General features: G+C 37.7%; 1 protein-coding gene across 1 annotated transcript in view; it reads left to right on the top strand.

Annotated features, from left to right (window-relative positions):
* Window positions 1–303: 303 nt before the first annotated feature.
* LOC134533906 (proteasome subunit beta type-2-like) overlaps window positions 304–25,180 on the top strand; it is a 32,716-nt gene continuing 7,839 nt past the window's right edge. Inside the window, exons 1-3 of the mRNA XM_063371698.1 lie at window positions 304–473; window positions 2,998–3,191; window positions 9,073–9,235. Coding sequence (XP_063227768.1) covers window positions 383–473; window positions 2,998–3,191; window positions 9,073–9,235 — 448 coding nt within the window. The 5' untranslated portion in view covers window positions 304–382. The remainder of the gene's footprint in view (window positions 474–2,997; window positions 3,192–9,072; window positions 9,236–25,180) is intronic.

Raw genomic sequence — 25,180 nt, 5'->3', positions numbered from 1 at the left:
TTGCGGGAAGGCACCTTCCGCTAGCATGGAACGTGGTGGATAATACTGGGACCAGGCTTTGTTACTGCTTAGGGCAGAACGACGTCAGTTTTAAAACGAATTGTTTGGAAATTTAATTAATGATTTTTTATTTAACATATTTAATGAAATAATTATATTCTTAAATAGTTATAATTAATTTTAGAATTTGTTTAGGGTATTTTATAATTTAATTGAATCACTGAGAATAGAAAATTAATTTTAAGATTTATATTCTCTTTAAACTAAAACAAAGTAACATTTTCAGCTTTAAGGGTTGGTAGTAGTAATAATTGTTTTCCGATCGGCCAAATGAATGAATTGACAAATTTGTTTTTATTGTATGTTGTTGAACTAGTTTGAAATGGAGTGCTTATTAGGGATATCTTTTAAAGATTTTGTGATTGTTGCTGCAGACAGGACGATAGCACAAAGTGTTTTGGTAATGAAGAGTGGTATGTATTTTTATTAGGCTGTTTTTTATGTCTGGTGTCAATTGCAAACGGGTAATTGTTTTGTATCATGTATTTGGAATTTCTTATCTCCGCCGCTTTTAATGAAAAGAGGAAGTTGAAGAGCATATAATAAAGGCATTTTCGGATTTTTAACATTTTTTTTTCGCAAATACCGCTCAACTACATATGATGAAATTTTAAAATTCGATATCTCCTAAAGTATTTGGAATTTCTTACCTCCGCCGCTTTTAATGAAAAGAGGAAGTTGAAGAGCATACAATTAAGGTATTTTCGGATTTTTAACATTTTTTTTTCTCAAATACCGCCCAACTACATATTTACCCGCAATCGTCGATCTCTTTGTTTTGCACAAATGTAGTCAACCATGGAGAATTAAAAATAATCTAATCCTTGCGTTTCATATATTTAAGTTTATCCCAGGATCCTGAAGACTTGATTCTGATGGCATGATCCTATTTGCTTGATCCTGTGGTACATGATGCTTGCTGTTTTAATTCAATACCTCGGAAGATCATGTACATAAAAAAATATTGTCAAATAATAATAAATTATGATTGTAAGTCGAATAAAAATGATTTTTTTTTTCAACCTACAATCATAATACTTTCTTATTTCACAATTTATTTTATGTACAGGATCTTTCGACATACTGAACTAAAACAGCAAGCATCATGTACCACAGGATCATGCCAACAGGATCATGTCATCAGGATCTTTCAACTACTGAATTAAAACAGCAAGCATCAAGTACCACAGAATCAAGGCGACAGTATCATGCCATCAGGATCAAGCCTTCAGGATCAAGGGTTAAACTGGGATACATGAAACACCAGTCATATCAAACACAGAATATATGATGGCTGTAATCAAAGAATTCCTTGGAAAGACAGCTAAATTCATGTGTCAGCTAGTTCAGCGCACAGCACGTATTTCTCACAGAAAATGAACTATGTTAATGATTCAGTTCAAACTTTAGTTCGTTACAAGGTGACTCAAAATAGTATGTACTTTAAATGCATTGTAGCAAAACAAACATTTCGTAATACAATTACTTATTCTAATAAAACAACAAACATGAAATACAAGCATTAAAAATTTCTTACAACTGTAATACAGTCATTATTTAAACATATTTTTTTTTTACAGCAACACCTTCATTTACTTAAGTTCTCCAAAAAAAATTTTAAAAAGAAACCCATACAGTAAACGTAATCAATGAATCTCAGCGTTTGCTTGAATACATTAGTAATGTAAACTGTAAACTGTTATTTTTTCACAAACCAGTAGGAATTTACTTGCCTGGTTAATTCAGGAATGTCTCTAGTACATGGAAAACATATACATATTCCTATTTATTGCGGGTAAATAATGAATGGCGGCGGCAGCATTAAATTACAGGAATTGTAATTTAAGATATAAAATTTTAATGTTTTTTCAAACTAGTAGGAATTACGAAACCATCCCTTGGGACGTGCATAGTGTGTGAAAATCATGTTTTCCGATTTTTTCTTTCCGTTCTAAAAAGCCGCGACGTCCAATAATTACTGTTACATCACAATTTTTGTTGTATCCAGGATCTATTGATGTATTAAATTAAATTCATAAGCATCATGTACCGCATGATCAATGTATTTAGGACCATGCCATCAGGATCGGGTGAAAGAATAATTTGAATAATTTGGATGAGATACCTATGTTTGAGCGACGAATTCAGAAGACAGTTCTGGAGGCTGATGAAGGAAAAGTACAGATAATTGCTCGCACCAGGTGTCTCCCCAACAGCAGCAGCTTCCGAGGGTCTTCTTTTATGAACTGCAGAGGTGGACATGACTGCGAACCCCAGGGACTTGCCGCTTTATTCAACTGATCACATAATTCTGCCAACTATAAATTGTTTTGTAAATCTTTCATCGTTTTGTCAGCTTGTCAAGCCAGCAAGCTATGACCGTAATTCAAGATTTTATTTAATCACCAACCATGAAGTACTGCTTTACCTGAGAGTGTGATATGATTCAAACATCACCTCGGCTGGTTACGTGGAAGGAGGCAGTTTTTAACAGTGTTAGATGACAAGGCAATATAATAACCTAGCTACCTTTAAGCACAGGCTGAAGAAGAAACTCTGGAACATCAACTTGGCATGATCACTCTGTAGCTTCTCATGAACATTACCTACATTTTGCAGTAAATTGAATAATAGCACCTCTGCAGCTAAAAAAAATGAGATTTGGTTTAAGGTTTTGAAAAATAACTGGAATTTTCTCATCTGGCACTTGCGTGAAGTCCTGTAATGGAGTAGGAATCAAGCAGTGTTTCTGTGCCCATTAAATCATCGCATAGAGTTGGCCGCCCTAATGTATTTTACTTTAACTCTCTTGGCAAGGACCGTATCACTATAATCATATTATTATTAATATATTTCATATCATGATAAGTTGCTGTGTTAGAAGGCTGTAATTTTGAATATGGTGCTCACATCTAGACGTGCGACATGTGTTTGCAGATGAAGACAAACTGTACAAGATCTCAAAAAAACTGGTGATGGCAATATCGGGCGAGTCTGGGGACACAACGCAGTTTGCGGAGTACATTGCCAAGAACATCCAGCTGTACAAGATGAGGAATGGGTATGAGCTCTCTCCGAGCGCAGCTGCAAACTTCACCCGTCGCAATCTGGCCGACTACCTCAGGAGCCGGGTATGCCACACCATTTGCACCAATGTCTGTTTTTAATCAAGGCTTACATGTCACCCTTCAGTTTTACAAGTCACCAACAATGCCAAAGTTTCACACTTGCATTGGTACTCTTTTTTAATTTTTATGAATATACTAGCTGAAGTACCTGGCTATGCCCAGGCTGAACCGCCCTTGGGAACCGATTTTTCGGAAAACCTCACTCTCAGTTGAAGGCTATGTAATATAAAGAACATCACTGCAGAGTTTCAACTCAGTAGGAAATTAATATACTTAAAAAACCGGAAATTTAGATTTTTAAAGCCCATAAAAACATTTGTAGAACTTATTGTAAAAAAAAAGAAGTGAAATTTCTATTTTTAATGCCCCTATAACTTGCCTTGGAAGCTAATTTTCAGAAATCACATCCTTTGTTAATGCCTATTGTTACATTCCAATTTAATGTGGCAAAAAAAAAACTTAATTGTTGTAGGTAGTTACTTAAAGATTGTTTTTAAGTTATGTATTTTAACCAAAGTGAGTTATTTGGTAAAGTTTTTTATTTTGAAAAATAAAAGCTTTTTCAAACTTACTTTGTTTATTAACTTCTTAAAAAAAAAAAAATACAACTTGAACTTACACACAGTACCATCCACAGTTCAGTCCTCTGACAAAAATTTGTTATTTGGAATAGTTTTTACACTAGTCGAATTACTTTCTGTTAAAAAAATAATTTACCATACATATCAACACAGTTCCAGTTGGACTTAACAGCTTCCTATCACTCAATATTTTAAAAAAAATTAAAGTCCCTGGGTTAAGTTCACTCAACCAGGTATGAGACTTAGTACATTCTCTTAATGATTTCATGAGTTCCTGACGACGCTACCACATGCGATGACCATCGAGCGACAACTGCCTTGCACCATGCAGTTACCTTCCTGTACAAAGTTAGAAACAAAGGGAGGCAACCCAGTGGGCCAACTGTCAGTACCTGATCGTATAGGGAAATTGTGCTTACAAATTTTATTCCATGGAAATCTGGAAAGGCACATCACACTACCGCATGGCTCGCCCTGATTGGCTGGTGAGGCAGCGCCCAGAGAATGTTCCAGTCTATTGATGCGCAGTCATGTGTCCACGTGCTGAGTTTTTCCAACAACGCACCAACTTGAGGCGTGAAAAATAGCTTGATGGTGACAGTGTCAAATGCCAAATTTCAAGTCTTTAGGTCTGATAGCAAATATTGTAAGAAAAATAATATGGGCAACTCTGGCCAGTTAGCATTGGCGAAGTGCGAAACAATTTACTGCATTGCTCTTCTAGCTATTTTCTACTCCACGTCACTAGATGCCACTACTGTAACTAGTCTCACGCACTTTAAACACATATCAAACCAAATCATAGGTCACTCCACACCGCCAGGTTCGCAGATTTCACTTGTCTCGCGTATTTCTTATGAGTTTCCCATATTGTGCCTAATACAAAATTTGCTTATAGTTTTGGAGTATTTGTGATGAATCGAATGAGTCATTGCAGAAAATTAACCAATGAAATCATGAAGATTAACTTCCATAACCTGAATATGTATTAGGTTTATAGTTATAACTAGAAACAACCTTCTATGGATATTGGTTCATATTTTTACTGCATGACAATAGGCATATTCTACTTAAATGAATATAGGCACAAACATAAAAAATGTGTGCAATAAGTTCGTGCGCAACGAAAGTGAAACTTTTTGCTTATATTATTAGGTTAAGGAAACCTAATTCTCTTTGGCTGAGGTCGCAGATCAAAGAGAAATATTTGCAAGTATGTGAGCACTGAGCACTAAATTACGATATTGCACAATTATGCAAGAGTGAAAGTATACAACCGTTCACTTTAGCGTGAGTAATGTGTATTACTTTTTTTTTTTTAACGTAGATTATTTTTGTATAGAGTACATTTTGCGCTAAACCGAATAGGTTTCGAAATACACTAAAACCTCGATAATCCGAGCTGAATGGGACCGGGGCCAACTAGGATTATCAGAACCTCGGATTATTGGAAATACAAATAAAAACACGCAAAATCGATTTCTAATACATATGTCGATGTTTTAATAAAAAGAAAATACAAACATATTAAAAGGCAGAATAGAAATGTATACATAATTATTATTTTTTAAAATAATCTATTATTGTTATTTTGTTTTTTAATGCTCCTTGCTTCTCAGCTCCTCGTGTGCTCCACTTCTTAAAAAAACATTACGTCATTTGGCGTGACGTCATCTTGCTGCTCCACGTATTTGAGTGCCTTTTCTAAGCGTAGAAACCCATCTGCATGGCTAATTTTTTTGTTGGTTTCTTCTTCCTCTTGTTCGTCTTTTTCGGTTGCCTCATCCAGGTTGTTGACCATTTCAATAATTTTCTCATCTGTCAATTCTTCAATTTCATTACTGTCTAACCACTTCTTAACCTCTTCAGCACTGGATTCCATTTCGCAGCCAAGGATTGCCACCATTAAACTCAATAGAGTCATATTATCACAGTCATCTTCAACTGTTTCTTCTTCTTCACTTTGTGTCAGAAGCATGCGTCTGTACTTTTTCTTTATTGTCGCAATGACGCCTTGGTCAATAGGTTGAATGAGGCTAGTCACATTTGGGGGCAGGAAAACAGTTTTAATTTCATCACTTGACAGCTCTTCTACGTTTGGATGGGATGGAGCATTGTCAATAACCAACAGTGCTTTTCTCTGTAATTGTCGTTCTTTTAAAAAAGTTTCTACTGAAGGAACAAATTCCTCGAAAAACCAATTTTTAAAATTGGTCGTATTCATCCACGAGTTCTTTTGATTTTTTTATGCGATGGGTAGTGCATTCATATCTACATTTTTAAAAGCTCTAGGTTTTTTTGACTTTCCTATCACCAAGGGACGAAGCTTAAGTGTCCCAGAGGCATTGGAACATGGCAGAACAGTAATTCGTTCCTTGCTCTTTTTATGCCCAGGAGCGGAAATTTCGTCTTTGGATGCTAGACTCTTGTCAGGTAGCATTTTAAAATTTAACCCAGTCTCGTCACAGTTATATAATTGATCATGTGTGTAGCCCCCTTCTTCGATCATGCCTTGAAATTTTAGAACGTAACCTAGTTTTCAGCACCAGCAGCATCAGCTGAAAGCTTTTCTTACGTGATATGCAATTGCCGCACACCGTATCTTTTTTTCCATTTATCCAGCCATCCTTTACTGGCATTAAAATTGCTTTCACCTTGTAATTTATTACGAAAATACTGCGCTTTTTCTTGTAATATAGGCCCAGAAAGAGGGACACCTTTTTGCCGCTGTGCTAAAAACCATGAAAACAAAGCTTCACTTGTTTTTTCGTACTCACTTTTTTTCATACGAGTTCTGGATGTTGTAGCCTGAGAAAAATTTTTTTGAATATGCCATAACTCCAATTTCTGTCTGTTGCGCCTCCAGTCACCCACGGTAACAGCGCTCACTCCTAACTCACGCGCAATTGTTTTTAGCGGCTCACCTTTATCAACCTGTGTCAGCGCTTCTAATGTATCACTTAATGATATTTCAGTATGTTTTCTTTTACTCATACTGGTTCGTAATAGAACTGGGACGTAACTACATAGATGTTCTCACGGCGAAGAACTTATTAGGAACTAAAAATTGCCCTCTGGAGGGAACGCGGGGAAGTGACGAGGGGGCGGAGGGTCTAGGCAGACGGAGGAAAGGGTTTCCCCCCAATGTTCTAAAAATAGATTCTTGTGACTTCTGACAGGGGTGGGCCGCTACCTGCTATGTACAGTCACTTACCCAACTCACCCCATTGGGCTTTCCTCCTCAACGTAGCCCTGGCCGTCCCTACGTGTATGTGTGCTTGCAAAATTCATATTTTTTTCTTTCTCATAACCCCCGAAACTGACTCGGATTATTGGGAACTCGGATTATCGGAGCTCGGATTATCAAGACCCTACTGTATTTGCGAAAAACTGTGAAAAACTACAATTTCACCCTCTTCCCTCCCCCCTCCTTCCGTAACCCGACGCTCAAATTAGTGTAACTTTTTATTACATACTAAGGGGAGTCGATAGAACAATTTGACTTTGGAGGGAAACTTTTTTTTGGATGTTGAGGTTTACATCTAATTGCACCGTACTAAAATGTGCAGTTATGCAATTGTGTATTAAAATTTGATTATCGTTTGGCTGGGAATTAAGATAAATAACCAATGAAGACACTGATTTTTTGGGTTCAACTTTTTCTACATGTTTAACAAGCCCTTCGCATTGCCTCAATTTTCAAGCCAAAAAGTGATCAGTTTTAATTAGTTCCAAAATGACAAATAAGAGCAATCATCTACACAGTTTTTACTGTCAGCAGCTGAAATCACGGACAAATGTTTCTTTATATTATTATAAAAGGGTGGAATAACAATTTAATTCAATTTAAAATTGATGTTAATAATAATTAATGTAATTTAAATTTTCTGTAGTAATTACATAAGTTTTGTTTGATTTAATGTTCCTAACTTTATAAAGCTTTATATGTAATTTTTACTGTATAACTAAATTTTATAACAACATGCACCTAGAGTTAAAGGTTTTTGTTCTCAAAATCATATGTCAAACCTCATTTTGTATATTAATGTGGCTTTCATACTATAAAGTAGGGCCCTGCCCAGACTACTCGAAGGTCTGTGCGCTCATGATTTTTGTCTGCGTATTTCACAGTAGCAACCATTGTGCTTCCATAATTGGTATGTAGGTATTTTTAATAAATCACACACATACCTTGTTATGACAATTTGTTATGTGTTTTTTGTTTACTTTAGCATAAAATTCTCTTTTTATATATAGAAATTAAGCTATGAGGCACATTATTAAAAGCTGCACTCACATTTGAGAGAGTGCGGATTTGGATCCCAGATAATCCTGATTTTCGTTGTTCATGGTTTCCGGAATCTTCCCAGGAAAATGCCGGAGTGGTTCCATTCAATAGACCAGTCACGGGGTAGCCTGCACCTTCGTTTTTCACGGCCCGCTTGACCTTTTCAGTCACACGTCATTTCCTAGGATATCAGATTAGTTTTATTATTTTAACTAAACTGGTTTTTAAATTTTTTATTTTATCTAGTAATAATCTTAAGCTCTAATTATAATACATAATAATATATCAGTTTTATATTATAACATAACTTGATATCACATTTATTTTTATAGCCCTTAAGAATGATGTTGATTAGAATATAGGCTACACCATGACCCACACATGCATCAATAAAATATAAATTGTCCACTTCATTCAATGAATAGACTGAAAGGATTAAACAATGTTAACAAAAAAAATATATTAACTGTCTTGTCTTAGTTATATGTGTTTGCATGTGTGTAGAATTCATTGACAGCATAGACAGTTACAAAGCCATAATATTTTCACAGAAATATTGAAAAATATATTATTTATATCATTGCAATCCACACACTGTTTAATGGCATGTATTTTAAGATTTTACATTTTATTTTTTGTAAATGCTTTTTCTTAAAAGAATTATTTTTATCTCTTATTGAGATGTCACTTATTGGATTTATTGATTGTCATACAGAATAATGCACCATTCATGTTAACTCATATTGTCTGGCCCTCGTATTACCTAGTTACAAAAACGATATCTGGGCCTTGGAAAGAGTGCCAATTACTTCCTTAAGTTTCCATTGCATGCATCGGACTCCACTGGCCACATTGTCTGTGAAATGTTAAACAGATAATTAAGATAATAAAAATGTATTTATAAACGTTTTCTATATTTTTTAAACAGAAAGAAAAAACCTTCCAATTTCGTATTAATTTATAAATGGTCTCAATGCAAACACTGTTGCAATGAACTGTACCGATGCTGACGCAGAGTCCGTACTTCGTCAACCTGCTACTGGCTGGCTATGATGATGAGACGGGGCCAGAGCTGTACTTCATGGACTACCTGGCGTCCATGGTGAAGGTGCCATTCGGAGTGCATGGCTACGGAGGTTTCTTCTCGCTCGGCATTATGGACAGATACCACAACGCAGGTAATTTACTCCTAATTACAGTGAAAGGTCTGTGATCTGGCTGTTCCAGGACCACTGCCATGTCGGATCAGCGATTTTGCTGGATTATCATACAGGTTAAGCCACGTGAAGTGGTCAAACTATAAACTTGTTAGTTGCTAGATTATTTTTAAATAGTTAATATTTTTACTGTAAATAGCTCAAAACAGTTGATTTTTTTTTTATTTTTTTTTTTTTTAGTTAACCATTATCATATAGTGGGGCCTTTTTTGTTATGTGGTGGATTCTATTTCTCCATTTGCAGACATTTATGATTTACGGTAAACATAATAGGTACCTTGAGAACATTTTGACATGGGAATTTCAAACAATAACAATTATTTTCTTTGATTCCACTTTATAAAGGAATCCAATAATAGGAAGTGTGATATTTCATCTAACATGTGAAAAATCCATGAACTTTAGTATCCTGATCACATAAAATCCACTTATCACCTTTTTGTAATTCATTACAAAACATACCAATAGAAAAATACTCTATTTTAGACAAAATAATATAACTGAACACAAATTGTGTTAAGTTGTTAGTTTTCTATCACAGAAAGGTGTCAAACACACTAAACTAGTAGAGGAAAATCAGAATTGCTTGTTTAAATGTCTACAGTCCTGTGGAAACCGGGAAGTTCACGGGGATGAGAGCTACACCTGAAAATTTCTGAAGTTAGTTGAGCACTTTTGAAAAAAACACCATATTGTTAGGATTTATATATTTTATGGTCATGGAGTATTTTAAATAATGCTAATCTAACCAACCCTTCATTTTAGTTATGATACCCTAACCTTAAGCCCTCATCCCTCTGGGAAAAAAATAATGATCTATTTTTACACTGACCACACCTAACCTAACCTTTTACTTCGGTAAAATTCGGAACTGTTCGATTTGTGGTTTTTCTGTCATCCCAGTGAACTGTAGGCTATCAGTGGAAACTGGCAAGAAAGTCACAGATGCACTAATCGTTAAAACTTGTTAAGAAACACAGAACCATATACAGTAAACTCTCGCCAGTCCGTGGCTCGAGAATCCGAAGTTCTCAGAAATCCGGGGTATTTCCGAAGTGACATGATCGTTACTGTTTAGATGTATGTATCACTATTCTCAGTGCTGCATGGCCGCGCATAGCTGCTGCTTGGCCGCGCATAGCTGCTGCTTCTGTATTTGTGCTGCGCTGCACTGCGCTGCCAGAGTGGCAGCTATCTAACGGTACTAGCCCAGCACTTTCAAGGTCAACGTGACTAAACAATCGGTGCGGCGCCCAGCCTCTTCCTTTCAGTGTAGCAAGAATGGCGCCTGTGAAAAGGAAGCACGTGACGTTAACATTAAAACAAAAGGTGGAAATTTGCAAAAAGTTGGAACGTGGTGTAAAGGTGGCTGTAATCAGGGATGAATATGGCATCGGCGAGACTACGGTTTACGATATTAAAAAAAGTAGTGCTAAGCTTAAAATGTTTATGTTAAACAGCGAGTCGGAAAAAGGTTTTGATAATCGCAAAACACTCCACACAGCTAAACTGCAGGACTTGGACAGTGCATTGTACAAGTGGTTTTCTTTAAAACGATCGGAAGGTGCTGCCTTATCAGGACCTATGTTGATAGAAAAAGGGAAAGAGTTCTACGAAAAAATGAAGCTCACCGAACCGTGTACATTTTCAGAGGGCTGGCTAACTAGATTCAAGGATCGGCACGGAATTAGGAAGTTGGATGTGTCTGGCGAGCAGAAGTCGGCTGATGAAGATGCTGCGAAAGAATTTCGTACCAGTTTTGCGAAGCTAGTAAGTGAAAACTGCCTAACCTCCGAGCAAGTGTACAATGCGGACGAAAGTGGTCTGCTGTGGAAATGTCTGCCAAAAACAACATTAGCTGGCGGTAACGAAACTTCCGCGCCTGGATTCTAGCAAAATAAAGAACGTGTGACAGTACTCGTATGCGCAAATGCGGCAGGTACACACAGAGTAAAACTCACAGTCATCGGAAAGTATGCAAAGCCAAGGTGTTTAAAAAACGTCACTCACTTGCCTGTTGATTACAGAGCTCAAAGTAATGCTTGGATGACTGCTGAAATTTTTCTTGCTTGGTTCAATAATGTTTTCGTGCCGAGTGTAAAGGAAAACTTGAGAGAGAAAGGACTGCCAGAAGATAGCAAGGTCGTGTTATTGTTGGACAATTGCCGTGCTCATCCACTTGCACAAGAACTTAAGAAAGGCAACATATTGGCAATGTTCCTGCCCCCAAATGTGACAAGCTTGATTCAGCCTATGGATCAGGGTGTCATTCAAAATCTGAAAATGCTCTACAGACGTAATTTCATGAGGCAGTTGACAAACTATGATGGCAAAATAATTGAATTTCAAAAGAAATACAACTTAAAAGATACTATTTTTAATGTATCTTGTGCATGGAGTACTGTGAAAAATGAAACACTACACAAAGCTTGGCGGAAAATATGGCCTACAACAACAGTCTTAGATGTGACAGACGAAGAGGACAACGAGGAAGACTTCCTAGGGTTCGGAGGTGGAGACGTGTCAGGGCACACAGACAACACATACACGGAAATTGTACAAATGGTTGAATGTGCTGGCAAGGCAAATCCCTTAAACACACTGTCCATGACAGACCTAAATGGGTGGCTACAGGTGGACAAAGACATTCCTGTTGCCATGTCACAACAGAAGAGATAATAGATGCGATGAAAAACCCCTCCAACGAACCTGAAAGTAGTGGGGATGAAAGTGATGAATGTAGTGATAACACAGACGTCACTTGGAATGAGGCTGCAGCTGCATGGGACACTGTTATAAAGTTTTCTGAGAGCAAGAAAAACTGTTTTTCAATATCAGAAGTAATGCAGTGCCATATCCTTGAAGTGTTTTCAGAATTTTCCCTTTTTTTCTGTTATTTTTCAGACAGCTCCAAAGATGAGCGACCAAAATTTCAAAAGGGTGTACCACCGTTGGGTGATCAAAATTTCTATAAGTATTTTCAGAATTACTCTATAGAGTATATTTCCTAAAATGCCAATATCTATAATGTAAAATGTGGTCTAGTTGGGCGCCGTGAAAACTCTATAAAGTACTAGTGCCGTGATTGTGTATGTAGCACAACTACTAACCTCTACAGAATATTAACTAAAATATGTCTTGTTATGTTGATAGTGAAAATAAATTATTCTCAAGTTGTATGTACTGGTGTAGTTTGACTCAGTGTGAATACCAAACAATAAAATGTCGTATAATTCCTTAGCAGTATGTCTCCTTCTCTTTGGTGTAAGTATTCTGACCTTAAAATCAACAAATATAAGTAGTGTGTTTAAAAGCATTAACTTCTCTATGACTGCTGATCTCAGTGTAATAAAAACTAATTATTCTTTCAAGACAATCCAAGCTAAATATTTCTGTCTATCTGGTTTAACATACACATGATATGTAAGTATGGTTATCAATCGGAAAAATAAAATATAATGAAAATTTAACTTTTTACTAGGGTCAAAATCATGGTTGTATGGGTGACAATACTCTTTTGCAACATATCCAACTGTAACATGAAAAGTGACAGAGTCAATGATTAGCAAGCAACATACAAATACCTTTGAGACAATTATTCATGTTTAAAAAGGTTTTTCATTAAACAAAATTTCAATATACGTTATACTTAAATGTCTTTCAGAACTAATTACGTTTTACGTAATTGTATCACTGAATAATAGTTTGGTTATCAGTCAATATTTTAAATATTATTGAAACACATTTTAACTGGCAAATTAGTCTTTTCTTTGTTTTTACTAGCTCAGTCTCTTTCGGTAGATCAAACTGTCTCAAGACTTCTGGACCTGGGACTATTCTTTAAACATTCAAGACAATTAATGACTTTAACAGATTTTAACTTTGATATCGTACATATTACTGATCAATGTCAGTTAACCAGGTCCAGTATGTACAAGCTACAAGTCTTTACGTAGTTAAGTAGTATTAAGTTGTTTTAGCGAGTTTCAAATTAGGTCTTGATCGTAAACATCATAGTTTAAGATATCTTGCCATTAAAATAGGACAGGTAACTTCTCGCTGTTCTTGTTAATTCGGGGATGGGGCAAACAAACCTCGTCGCGTCGTTACAATACCAAGAGGCTGTGGAAAACCTCTCCGAACCCCTGTCTCTCCTCCGATGTTGCTGGTTAGATATCACTCTCCTCCGATGTCGCTGGTTGGGTCTCCGTCTCGATGCACCTCCTCTCGTGCTGCTGGTACTCCAGCAGGACTGGCGTCGGTCACCTGGAGTCGTCTAGAAGGATGATGTCCTCCGGTACACCGTCTACGATGCCGTCTACCGCTGTCGAACTCCTTCCATCTCGAAGATTGATAGTCCTTTTCTTCTTTTCTTCTTAATTCGTCGTTGATCCAGTTATATTTATGCTGTTAGTCAAAACTTATCGTCGTCGTAGATTCTTTAGTAGAGCTTCGAAACATCGGTAACTACCTCTTCTTCATTGTGTAGTTCCGGTATTTATTATAAAATCATCAATTTCACGTAGATTCTAGCTATTCAGTCGTCGTACCAATGTTTTACGTGATATTCTTACATTCATTTATGACTAAATCACGGAGCTCTTTCTCTCTAATCCTTCTCCCATGATAGTAGAACAGAAACTCCCGTTCCAATTTGTTTCAAACAGTCAAAGCTTTCTCTATTGAACACTCTCCGAAATCACACTGGAAATACTAAATTCTTTAAATAAAATATATGCGCAGTCGAGCGTCCAATCACATATACTCTTTCCTCAGTAATGACCCAAAAACAATATTAAAAGGTGTAAGCTCATTTCCTATTCGTCGCCGTTTAACAAATGTTTGCAAAGACATTTCATAAAATTATTACTTAGATAAAACATGAAAATACTTAAAGAGTAAAACCAAATTGACCTGACCATAGAGATACAATACTGGTAAATATAATTCATAACAGGACTAAGACAAAGTCATAGAGGTAAGAAGTAAAATAATAAACATAAAATTCATTTCTATTGAGGGCTTCTCAAATACCTCTATAGAATAGTCCCCTTCAGAAATGTGACTAACGAACTATACTCTGATATAGGTCTTAGGACCATTTCTCATCATACAAACATCTCATCTATATTCTAATTATTTGCAGAAAATTTACATTTCATATTATTGACCTTATTTACATACTTACTTGCAAACATAGAGTATTGTCACCGATATATGTCTTCAAACGGACATATGTGTAACAGTGTATACTATTCTACAGGAGTGTAATATTTCCTCAACTGCGTTATATTATATTGTCCTATTACTTGTTTCGTTTTAATGTCAGACAGTTCGTAACAGTTACTTCTAATAATCTTCGTGATCATATATGGTCCATCGAAGAGTAGAAATAGCTTCTTAGTAACGTACTTCCAAAATTGGCTTACTGGATTCGTTCTCTTGAGTACTAAATCTCCACAATTAAAACTCATCTTGCTGGAATCTTTCTGGTATTTTCTCCGAAGATCCGCCGTGGATGTCAACTTGGCTGCGACCAACTCTTCAGTTTCCTTCTGTATCTCGACTAATTCTTTATCTTCTGCGGCCAGAGCTTCATCGTGATGTCTCGGTAGTAACGATGACGGTATTATCAATGATCTTTTTCCTGTTAACGCTTCATATGGAGTAACACTGGTAGAACTGTGTACAGTATTATTCAAAATGCATTTTTCCGAAACTTCCCAATTTTCAGTAGTTTTCGTATTTTCTGTGTCATCCATAGCAGTTACCATCCAACTTGCAAAATTCAAAATTATTTTATGGCTAGTTAGAAAGTCTACCCCGAAAATTACTGGTTTAGCCAATCCTTTTACGATTAATACATTAATGTACTTGGTGCTACCTAAACCTTCTACTTCCAATAAGGTCTGACGATTAATGATGGGACTAGCCCTTGATGTAACTCCTAGAATCTTTAAACTCGGTACTGGCATTCTCGGTAATGATATTCCGGTGCTCTCTATCATGGCTACGCAGTCTTCGCTGATGCAGGATATCTCTGCGCCGCTGTCTAATAGTACAGGCACTTTAACTCCGTTTAAAGTTAACGATATCTCCGGACATAGTGCTTGTTTCGCTTGAACTTCGGTTGCTGTGGGCTCGCTGAGTAAAAATTCACGCTCGTTTTCTTTGAACATAATGGTGTGTATGCTTCGACAATTATTCTTGTCATTTGCGTCGGGATCCAATTTTATACTAGCCCCGTCTAACTTACAATTAGGGACTGACGTGCGGAGCGGGTTTTCGCCATCCCTAATTAGTTTACCGCACTGTCCTTAAATCCTCTAATTTGCTCTTGTGACAAATTAGCAAATCCATTATTTGCATTCGGTGAAATCAAAAATGTGTTATTACCTCCTTGGTTTGTATCTGAGCTTCTGCTAGATTGCATGCGCGGCCATTCCGTGTTGCTTTGCTCGTGACTTGGCGCTATAGAATATGAATTTCTTTCTCCTTGTCGCGCGTCGTGAATGGTGGTGCTAAAGCTGTTCCCTTTTTCAGACGGTACAAACGTTTGTGCATTTATGCTGTACTGACCTCCGGAATGATTATTGTAATTTGCCGATCGTTCTTTCGTTGTTCGATTTTCGCCTGAATTCTCTCTGAAATTAACTGTCCCCTCCTGACGTTTATTCTCCCACTGTGATTCATTTTCGCGTCTGTCTTGTCGCTTCTCGTTTCTACGACGATAGTACTGTGGTTTATAAAATCCGTTACCATATCGCTGACCTCGATATCTATTGTGATACCAATTACTTCCGCAGTTTTCAACGTTCAGTGTGTGAATTTGAGGTTGTTTGTGTCCGCTGTTCTGCCCTTCATTTCGATTGCGCCAGTTATTGTATAACGGTGTCTGTTGGTTCGTGTTCTTGCGCTCGTTAGTTTCTTTGTGCGTTACCGTTTTATCGAGCTTAACGAGTCGTTCATACGTTAACAGTTGTTCCTTGAAATCTACAATATTACTGTATTGCCGTCCACTAAGTTGTAATTGATAATTGAGTGGTAATTGCGAAATTATCATGGCAATAAACTCTTCGTCTTCCATACGGCAATCAAGATAACGAGTTCTCTCGTACATATCGCTGATATGCGCCTCTAAATTTTGAAATTTACGATTTTCGAATTTTTCAGAATGCAACTGTATTCGCAAATTGCTTTGGATACGAGTATTCCAAAATTGGGATATGAAAGCTTTCTGAAACGATTCGTATGCATGTACCGAATCTTTCGCCAACTCCCACCAATAATATGCCGTGTTTTTCAAGCAGTGGCTAACGCATTTCAATTTTTCTGCGTCTGTTAACTTAAATGTGTGGCAATATTCTCCAAACTGATTTAAGAATCTTCGAGGGTTTTCATTACTTTTCCCTGAATATGTTGGAACGTCATCCAACCATTTCTTAGAAGGGTGGTGTAGTGTAAGTACCGGATCTGCTGACATAATTGCAGTACTAATATTCGCGGGATTTCGCTCGGATTCTATCATTATCGATTTGTTTACCGGCGTGTCTTCCTTGTCGGTATTACATTCGCTAGTGTGGTGAGTCGTTAGTTGGGGCGAGAATGTTGCGATGTGTCTGGATTCTCTTTCTATTTCCCCTATTTTCGCCTCTACCATATCTAACCTTCCTGTTAGACGCTCGCTTAAGTGTACTACTTTATCGTCAGTGCGTTTACTGAATATTTCTACACCTTCAATACGAGTGTGTACACTGGAAAACTTCTGTTGCATCTCGTGCTGTGTTTCAGTTAAGTCATGCCTGATTTCTGCTGTTTCATCTGCAATCCTGCCTAAAGTGTTATTTAAGACTTGCACTAAATTGTCTAGTCTTTCGGCGTTTTCTCGCTCCTTTTGTTCCCTTTCTAACTTCTCCTCCTGTTCTATACGCTCCCGTTCTTGTTTCTCCCGTTCCCGTTCTAGTTTCTCCTCCTGTTCTTTACGCTCCCGTTCTTGTTTCTCCCGTTCCCGTTCTAGTTTCTCCTCCTGTTCTTTACGCTCCCGTTCTTGTTTCTCCCGTTCCCGTTCTAGTTTCTCCTCCTGTTCTTTACGCTCCCGTTCTAATTTCTCCTTATTCATGAACTGGAACAGTGCATCTAGGGTAACAGTTGGTGTCGGCGGCGAATGACCCAACTCCATTTCCTGCTGTGACTCCATACCAGTAGTCTCGATGTGCTGTTCTGGTACTACTTCTCTAGGTTCTCGTTCAGGACTAGAGTCAGAAGTGTCATTGCTACCTCTCAAAAAATATGACTTCCTACCTGTGTCTGTCATCTTGACAAAATAAAATTATTGTCTGTATTTTTCAAAGTGTCTTGAGTTGTTCAAAAAAAAATCATAAAATAGTCCCTAACGTTGGCTTACACGTTGTGCGCCAAAAATTCTGAAGTGTTTTCAGAATTTTCCCTTTTTTTCTGTTATTTTTCAGACAGCTCCAAAGATGAGCGACCAAAATTTCAAAAGGGTGTACCACCGTTGGGTGATCAAAATTTCTATAAGTATTTTCAGAATTACTCTATAGAGTATATTTCCTAAAATGCCAATATCTATAATGTAAAATGTGGTCTAGTTGGGCGCTGTGAAAACTCTATAAAGTACTAGTGCCGTGATTGTGTATGTAGCACAACTACTAACCTCTACAGAATATTAACTAAAATATGTCTTGTTATGTTGATAGTGAAAATAAATTATTCTCAAGTTGTATGTACTGGTGTAGTTTGACTCAGTGTGAATACCAAACAATAAAATGTCGTATAATTCCTTAGCAGTATGTCTCCTTCTCTTTGGTGTAAGTATTCTGACCTTAAAATCAACAAATATAAGTAGTGTGTTTAAAAGCATTAACTTCTCTATGACTGCTGATCTCAGTGTAATAAAAACTAATTATTCTTTCAAGACAATCCAAGCTAAATATTTCTGTCTATCTGGTTTAACATACACATGATATGTAAGTATGGTTATCAATCGGAAAAATAAAATATAATGAAAATTTAACTTTTTACTAGGGTCAAAATCATGGTTGTATGGGTGACAATACTCTTTTGCAACATATCCAACTGTAACATGAAAAGTGACAGAGTCAATGATTAGCAAGCAACATACAAATACCTTTGAGACAATTATTCATGTTTAAAAAGGTTTTTCATTAAACAAAATTTCAATATACGTTATACTTAAATGTCTTTCAGAACTAATTACGTTTTACGTAATTGTATCACTGAATAATAGTTTGGTTATCAGTCAATATTTTAAATATTATTGAAACACATTTTAACTGGCAAATTAGTCTTTTCTTTGTTTTTACTAGCTCAGTCTCTTTCGGTAGATCAAACTGTCTCAAGACTTCTGGACCTGGGACTATTCTTTAAACATTCAAGACAATTAATGACTTTAACAGATTTTAACTTTGATATCGTACATATTACTGATCAATGTCAGTTAACCAGGTCCAGTATGTACAAGCTACAAGTCTTTACGTAGTTAAGTAGTATTAAGTTGTTTTAGCGAGTTTCAAATTAGGTCTTGATCGTAAACATCATAGTTTAAGATATCTTGCCATTAAAATAGGACAGGTAACTTCTCGCTGTTCTTGTTAATTCGGGGATGGGGCAAACAAACCTCGTCGCGTCGTTACAATACTAAGAGGCTGTGGAAAACCTCTCCGAACCCCTGTCTCTCCTCCGATGTTGCTGGTTAGATATCACTCTCCTCCGATGTCGCTGGTTGGGTCTCCGTCTCGATGCACCTCCTCTCGTGCTGCTGGTACTCCAGCAGGACTGGCGTCGGTCACCTGGAGTCGTCTAGAAGGATGATGTCCTCCGGTACACCGTCTACGATGCCGTCTACCGCTGTCGAACTCCTTCCATCTCGAAGATTGATAGTCCTTTTCTTCTTTTCTTCTTAATTCGTCGTTGATCCAGTTATATTTATGCTGTTAGTCAAAACTTATCGTCGTCGTAGATTCTTTAGTAGAGCTTCGAAACATCGGTAACTACCTCTTCTTCATTGTGTAGTTCCGGTATTTATTATAAAATCATCAATTTCACGTAGATTCTAGCTATTCAGTCGTCGTACCAATGTTTTACGTGATATTCTTACATTCATTTATGACTAAATCACGGAGCTCTTTCTCTCTAATCCTTCTCCCATGATAGTAGAACAGAAACTCCCGTTCCAATTTGTTTCAAATAGTCAAAGCTTTCTCTATTGAACACTCTCCGAAATCACACTGGAAATACTAAATTCTTTAAATAAAATATATGCGCAGTCGAGCGTCCAATCACATATACTCTTTCCTCAGTAATGACCCAAAAACAATATTAAAAGGTGTAAGCTCATTTCCTATTCGTCGCCGTTTAACAAATGTTTGCAAAGACATTTCATAAAATTATTACTTAGATAAAACATGAAAATACTTAAAGAGTAAAACCAAATTGACCTGACCATAGAGATACAATACTGGTAAATATAATTCATAACAGGACTAAGACAAAGTCATAGAGGTAAGAAGTAAAATAATAAACATAAAATTCATTTCTATTGAGGGCTTCTCAAATACCTCTATATCCTGCATTCCACTTTTCTTCACAAAAGAAGACAGGCCATTAGACAGTCCGACATTCGAGCGCACATGGTGATGCAAGAAACACAGAATCAGAGTCAGTCATCTGCTTCAACTTCTGGGACTGTTCATGTGTGTGCGAAAATCAATAATTAAAATAACGCTTTGGGTGCAGTTATACATATGTACATTGTTTATGAAAAAAAGAGATTTGACAATTTGTATGTTTTGAATCCAAAACTTGTATGTGTGTGCGGTTTATACTACTTAAGGGCTTCAGAAAATCGGGGGTTGGCCATTTTGACCCCCCGTCCCCCAACAAAAGAAAAAAGATTGGTTAACTCTTTGTATTAAATGTTTATAGTATTGTTCGTGTGTATTTGGCCATAAAAATAAAATACCATTAAATATTATTACTATTAACTTAACAAAAAGAAAACCTCCGACAACAGCGTGTAAACATGGAATGTACGCTGACCCGCCTCGCCATCCGGCCGCCGGCGCCACGCAGACGGGTGATAGACAGCTCACTCACTCGCCTGCCCGCAGCATGTCTTCCCCCTCCCTTCGTAGCGCTCGTCTACCGTCTGTCGCAAAGCAAACATTAAAGATTATCTAATGTACCTACGTTACAGGATACCACGTTATTTAAACCTGCCCGCCTTATACAAACTGTTATTTGTACGATTGCGTGAATAGTCACATCTTCCAGTTGTGAACTGTGAATAGCAACAGAAGCTTGATAGTCAAGACATGCCAGGGGCCTGGTTGATAAGCTAGAAGAATTTCTTGACTTGCATTTCTACGTGCCTTCTCTTATCAGTTTTAAAGTTTAAGGGCGCCGTCAGGTCAGCATGTGTGTTAGTGAAGCGGGATGATAAGAGCGACGCTCACTGATATTTATAGCGCGGTAAAAGGCTCTGAACTGGCGCGCAGTCATCTCGTTCCCGTCAGATAACTGTGAAATTTGAGCGGTGACCGTAACATTATATGGCGGGAAAATAAAGATAAAGGTGTAATGCCTTTTCCTCTGGTGCTTTCAAGAAATGTTTTAACGGTTTTTTACACCTAAAACTTCAAAACCATGCCTTTTAGCCATTTTAATTCCTCTTAATCCGATATAAAAAAAACAGTTGGGCATTAGCAAATTCTTAAATGCTTTTCGAAAAAAGACTCCAGTCGGATATTTAGAGTAGGTTGGAAATCGCGTAGGTTTTCCTGAAGCTCTGGGCACCGTGTGTCAGTGTGTGAAACATGTTGCCAGTGACAAGTTTCCTAGCTGTGCGCGGCACACGACTGTAGTTGTCATGCGTCACACGCCGGGAATGCTGGCCGGAGGGAAGGTGAGTATAGTTCATTTGCGGTAAAAATAAATACTCTAACCGCCCTGCTAAATTTTTCCATTAAAGAAATTTTGAAGTTTCAGAGATTTTCCAGCAGAAATAATGTTCTGTAACTAACAAACAAATTGTATCAAAAAATTAACGGTAAATGGCTGCCGTGGGGGGCCTTAAAAAAATGTTCATTTTACCGGGAATGGACTATACAACCTGGCTTTCGTCGCATGCAGTGTGGAGTAGGGGAGGAAGGATGTTGACAGTTTCACACGCAGAAAATGGCTAGAGGGCTGGAGAGAGGGAGAGAGATGGTTTGTTGTCTGGGAGGGAGAGGTAAGCCGTATGACGTCATGCATCCGCTGCCTTTGCAGCCGCCAGCCTGTCTAGACGAGATTCTCGCACTCCCACTTACGTCGCACAAGCTACTGCTGCCGTGTTTTTAAACGGACTGTCCAATTTTTTTTCTCTTCTTATACGAACATTATTAGTAAGTGCACTATAAACCAACACAAAATATATGCTGCATGTTAAATACATAATAGCTTTGTATAAGCTTTTATTGTGAGTTTTACCATTTTTTCCCCGATTATTTTTGTTTTGTGCCAAAATTTCAGATTTTTTGATGGTTCTAGTGTACAATTAACTAATGATTTTTTTTTATTTCTCCCGTTTCTCTTTAGTTTAACTGGACTGGCCGTGTGTCTGTGAGGGAGTGGCCTTGAGTCTCTTGCCAGCTACGTATCGCTTCTCTCTCCCGCCCCTCCTAAATTCACTTCCCCTTATCAAGGGGCTTCCCGTTTCAGCGCACGCCACATTGCTACGCCTAGCTCTTTCACATCAAAGTGCGACTTCGGGTGCCATTAATTTAATTTAAGATGACTTTAAATTACTTTTTACACAATTTACTACCAACTTGAACAAATGGGTGTGTTAAATTTAATCAGGCCAGGCTGTAAATTTTCAGAAAAAAAAATTTCTCGGGTGCTTCATTTACTATGAATGGACTATACTGGTATTGCTTACGTACCATTCTGTTAACTTCTCAAGTGTCTTGTTTATTATGACGTCCTGTGGTAGTATTACATGTTCATTGACTACCATCTTATCTTTTAGAATTTTTTTTTGTATTTTAATGAAAATTTTTCAAAAATCCGAAGTTTTCAAAAATCCGAAGGTCATAAATCCCCGACACCCACGGATTTGCGAGAGTTTACTGTATCAAGGAAGTAACGGATAGTGCTTAAGGGGCCCGCCTACATGCAGTGCAAAGTGAGCTGCAGAGGTTTAACAATTAGTTGTTTTTATCGAAACTATTTGACATGCGATTACCGATTTCGGATATAAAAGAGATTAAGGTACCGGGCATGATCCTAAAGTTGTTTAAGATGTCTCAGACATATAGTCGATTAGTAAATGCATGCTAAATAAGCCTAATTAGCGTATTTTCAGAGGCACGCCAAGCTCACAGTTTTCATTACTATTGCGTAAAACCACTTTTGGATCGTGCACCAATCCTTTCTCTTTCGCTGCGTATATAATTTGCACTAGGTCACAACGGAAAATTTTGAGAAAAACCGTGATTTCTACGACGTGTGCTGCGCGAATGTTCTTCCCGGTATGTGGCGCCGCCACGGCCGCTTGACCTTGGATGACGAGGCAGGATGAAGGGGGGTCTCCGCGCTGCCTTTCTTCCTGTCCTCTTTCAGTTGTGCTTCGCTTGCCCGGACTGAATACTCACCCCGGCTAGGGCGGGCCTGTGGACACCAGACCGGGCTGAGTACACGCGTATTCCACAGTTAGTTGTGTTGAGGCCGAACGACATTAGAATTCAGCGTGACTGCAGGCGGGGTCATAAGGCAAGGTTACGACAGAATGCACCTCGGAAGAAGAACAAAACCATTAAAGGAAGTAAACGCCAAATCGTTGGGCATAAGTAATATTTCATTATACAAGTGATATATTCAAATCGATTTTATATGGCTTTGTTAGTTACGTATTTATTAATTTTATTTTATATGTGGCCATTAATATTTTTAATGGTATAAATTTATATGCAATCAACACTTTTAACCAAAATATGCATTTAACCATTTTAAAAACGCCAAGTTGAAATAAAGAATTTCACGTAACATTTAAAAAAGTATTTTTTTTTAACTTCAATTGTGAATGAACGTAAGAATAAGAAGAGCCTTTTTTTTTGGAGGGGGGGGGTTCTTATTTGGTAAGCAGAATTTGGTGCCCAAAGCAATTAGCTACAAACTGTTCGGTGTGTGCAAACATGCATAAATATTGCAGTATTTCAGACAGTGTAAGTTTAATTTGGACATAGAAGCTTGTCATTATAGTCACAATTAAAACAAATAGTATTTTGCCGGCTGTCCATGGCTGACTGTGATAGTTTGTAGTGGGAACACCTCTACACATTTGAAAATTTTTATACAGAAAACAAGAATAATAAGTCATAAATAGCATTTGTTGCATGTTATTAATGGCCGTACGATTAGTACACACTTCTATGTTTTTTTCCGGTGATTCAAACCATAAACGTCGGAGTCTAGCAACATACGTGCGGTTCTGGAAGTTGGAAGTGTATGCGTTCGGAGACGTACATGTGTCAATCTCGCTAAGCTCAGACTCACAGTTGACAAACGGAACTCCGTGAGAGCGGTTCAAAAAAAGTATCATATTGCATTATCGCCGCTGCTAATTGTAAAACCTTGACGAATTCCACAGGTTACTAAGAGACGTGTAATGTGTAGCCGCCGCTAAAATAAGAAAAAAACGACGCTGTGTTTATACTAATATCTCGTGTCACTTAAACCTCTCTGTGCGCTGGCGTGTTACGCATTGCGGAAAAAAGTTATCGTCTGTGCACATACCGTTCCACTCGTCTCACGTCACATTCTCATCAAGCACCCGAGCCCGGCAGTCGGACTGCATGCCTGACATTATAGCCCGCAGAATAAAACCATTTGGATATAAATGTTCAATTTTTAGTTTCTTTTGCTTACGAAGAGGCGACGCCGGACGTTTCGGCATCTAGGACCTTATTCACAATGCGCAGTCCGCAGTTTGACAACTTGCAACCGGCAGGCGGCAGTCGGAGATAAACTGTTCCACAGACAGCAGTCCAGCAGTCGCCAGTCGAGCAGTGGGATATCATCTAACTTCATTTCGGACTGCCAGACCGTCCCGGAGCAGTGGCATACAAGAGATCCCACGCGGAATGACTGAAGAGTTTTAACATCAGCCGTCGTGTTTAAAATCTGCATGGATGCAACTGACAAAGTATTTTATAAAATTGACAAAGCTATATTCTGGCTGCAGGCACGGCGGCTCAAACAGAATGGATAAGTTGTTTCTGGTTGAGGCAAACGAATGGTGTTTAACCATTCAAAAACATGGCATATGAACATCCGAGGCCAAACATCCTGATGCCATTAAGACCAGGTGACATCAGGATGAAAGAAGAAAAGTTAGTGCTCCTGGAATACCCTAACGGGTTCAGTCCTAGGAGGTGGAGGTGGTGAGGCTAGGCCGGGCTTCGGCCCGAAACAACTTGCCAGACCGCCAGCTGCCAAAATATTTTCACCTATCAGAAAATCTTTCGCGATGATGTGGTTTAATCAAATACTCCCTTGGTCATGTTATGTAATTTTGACTGGCGACTCCGGACTGCTGACTATGAACTACGTGTTGCCTACCGATGCTACGCTAACTGCAATCCTAAATTTTGCTTTGGAATTATACAAAAAAACATTTACCACCTAAAACCCTGCAATGAAAATATTTAGCAAATATCTCAAATTTTAAAATTGATTTTTTTATGTTACCTTCTTTAATATCGATATTAATGATAATACCAATTTTAAAGCTTTAATAAAACCGGCCCGTTGTCGTATATCAGGTTTTTTCTATTTACGATATTCATGAACACTGTCGTTTTTACATGTTTTATGTATAACGTA

Source organism: Bacillus rossius, chromosome 1 (genome assembly GCF_032445375.1).
Source record: "Bacillus rossius redtenbacheri isolate Brsri chromosome 1, Brsri_v3, whole genome shotgun sequence".
In the NCBI taxonomy this organism is placed as follows: Eukaryota; Metazoa; Arthropoda; class Insecta; order Phasmatodea; family Bacillidae; genus Bacillus; species Bacillus rossius.
Note: the sequence above shows the minus strand (reverse complement) of the source record. Positions and strands in the feature narration are given on the sequence as shown.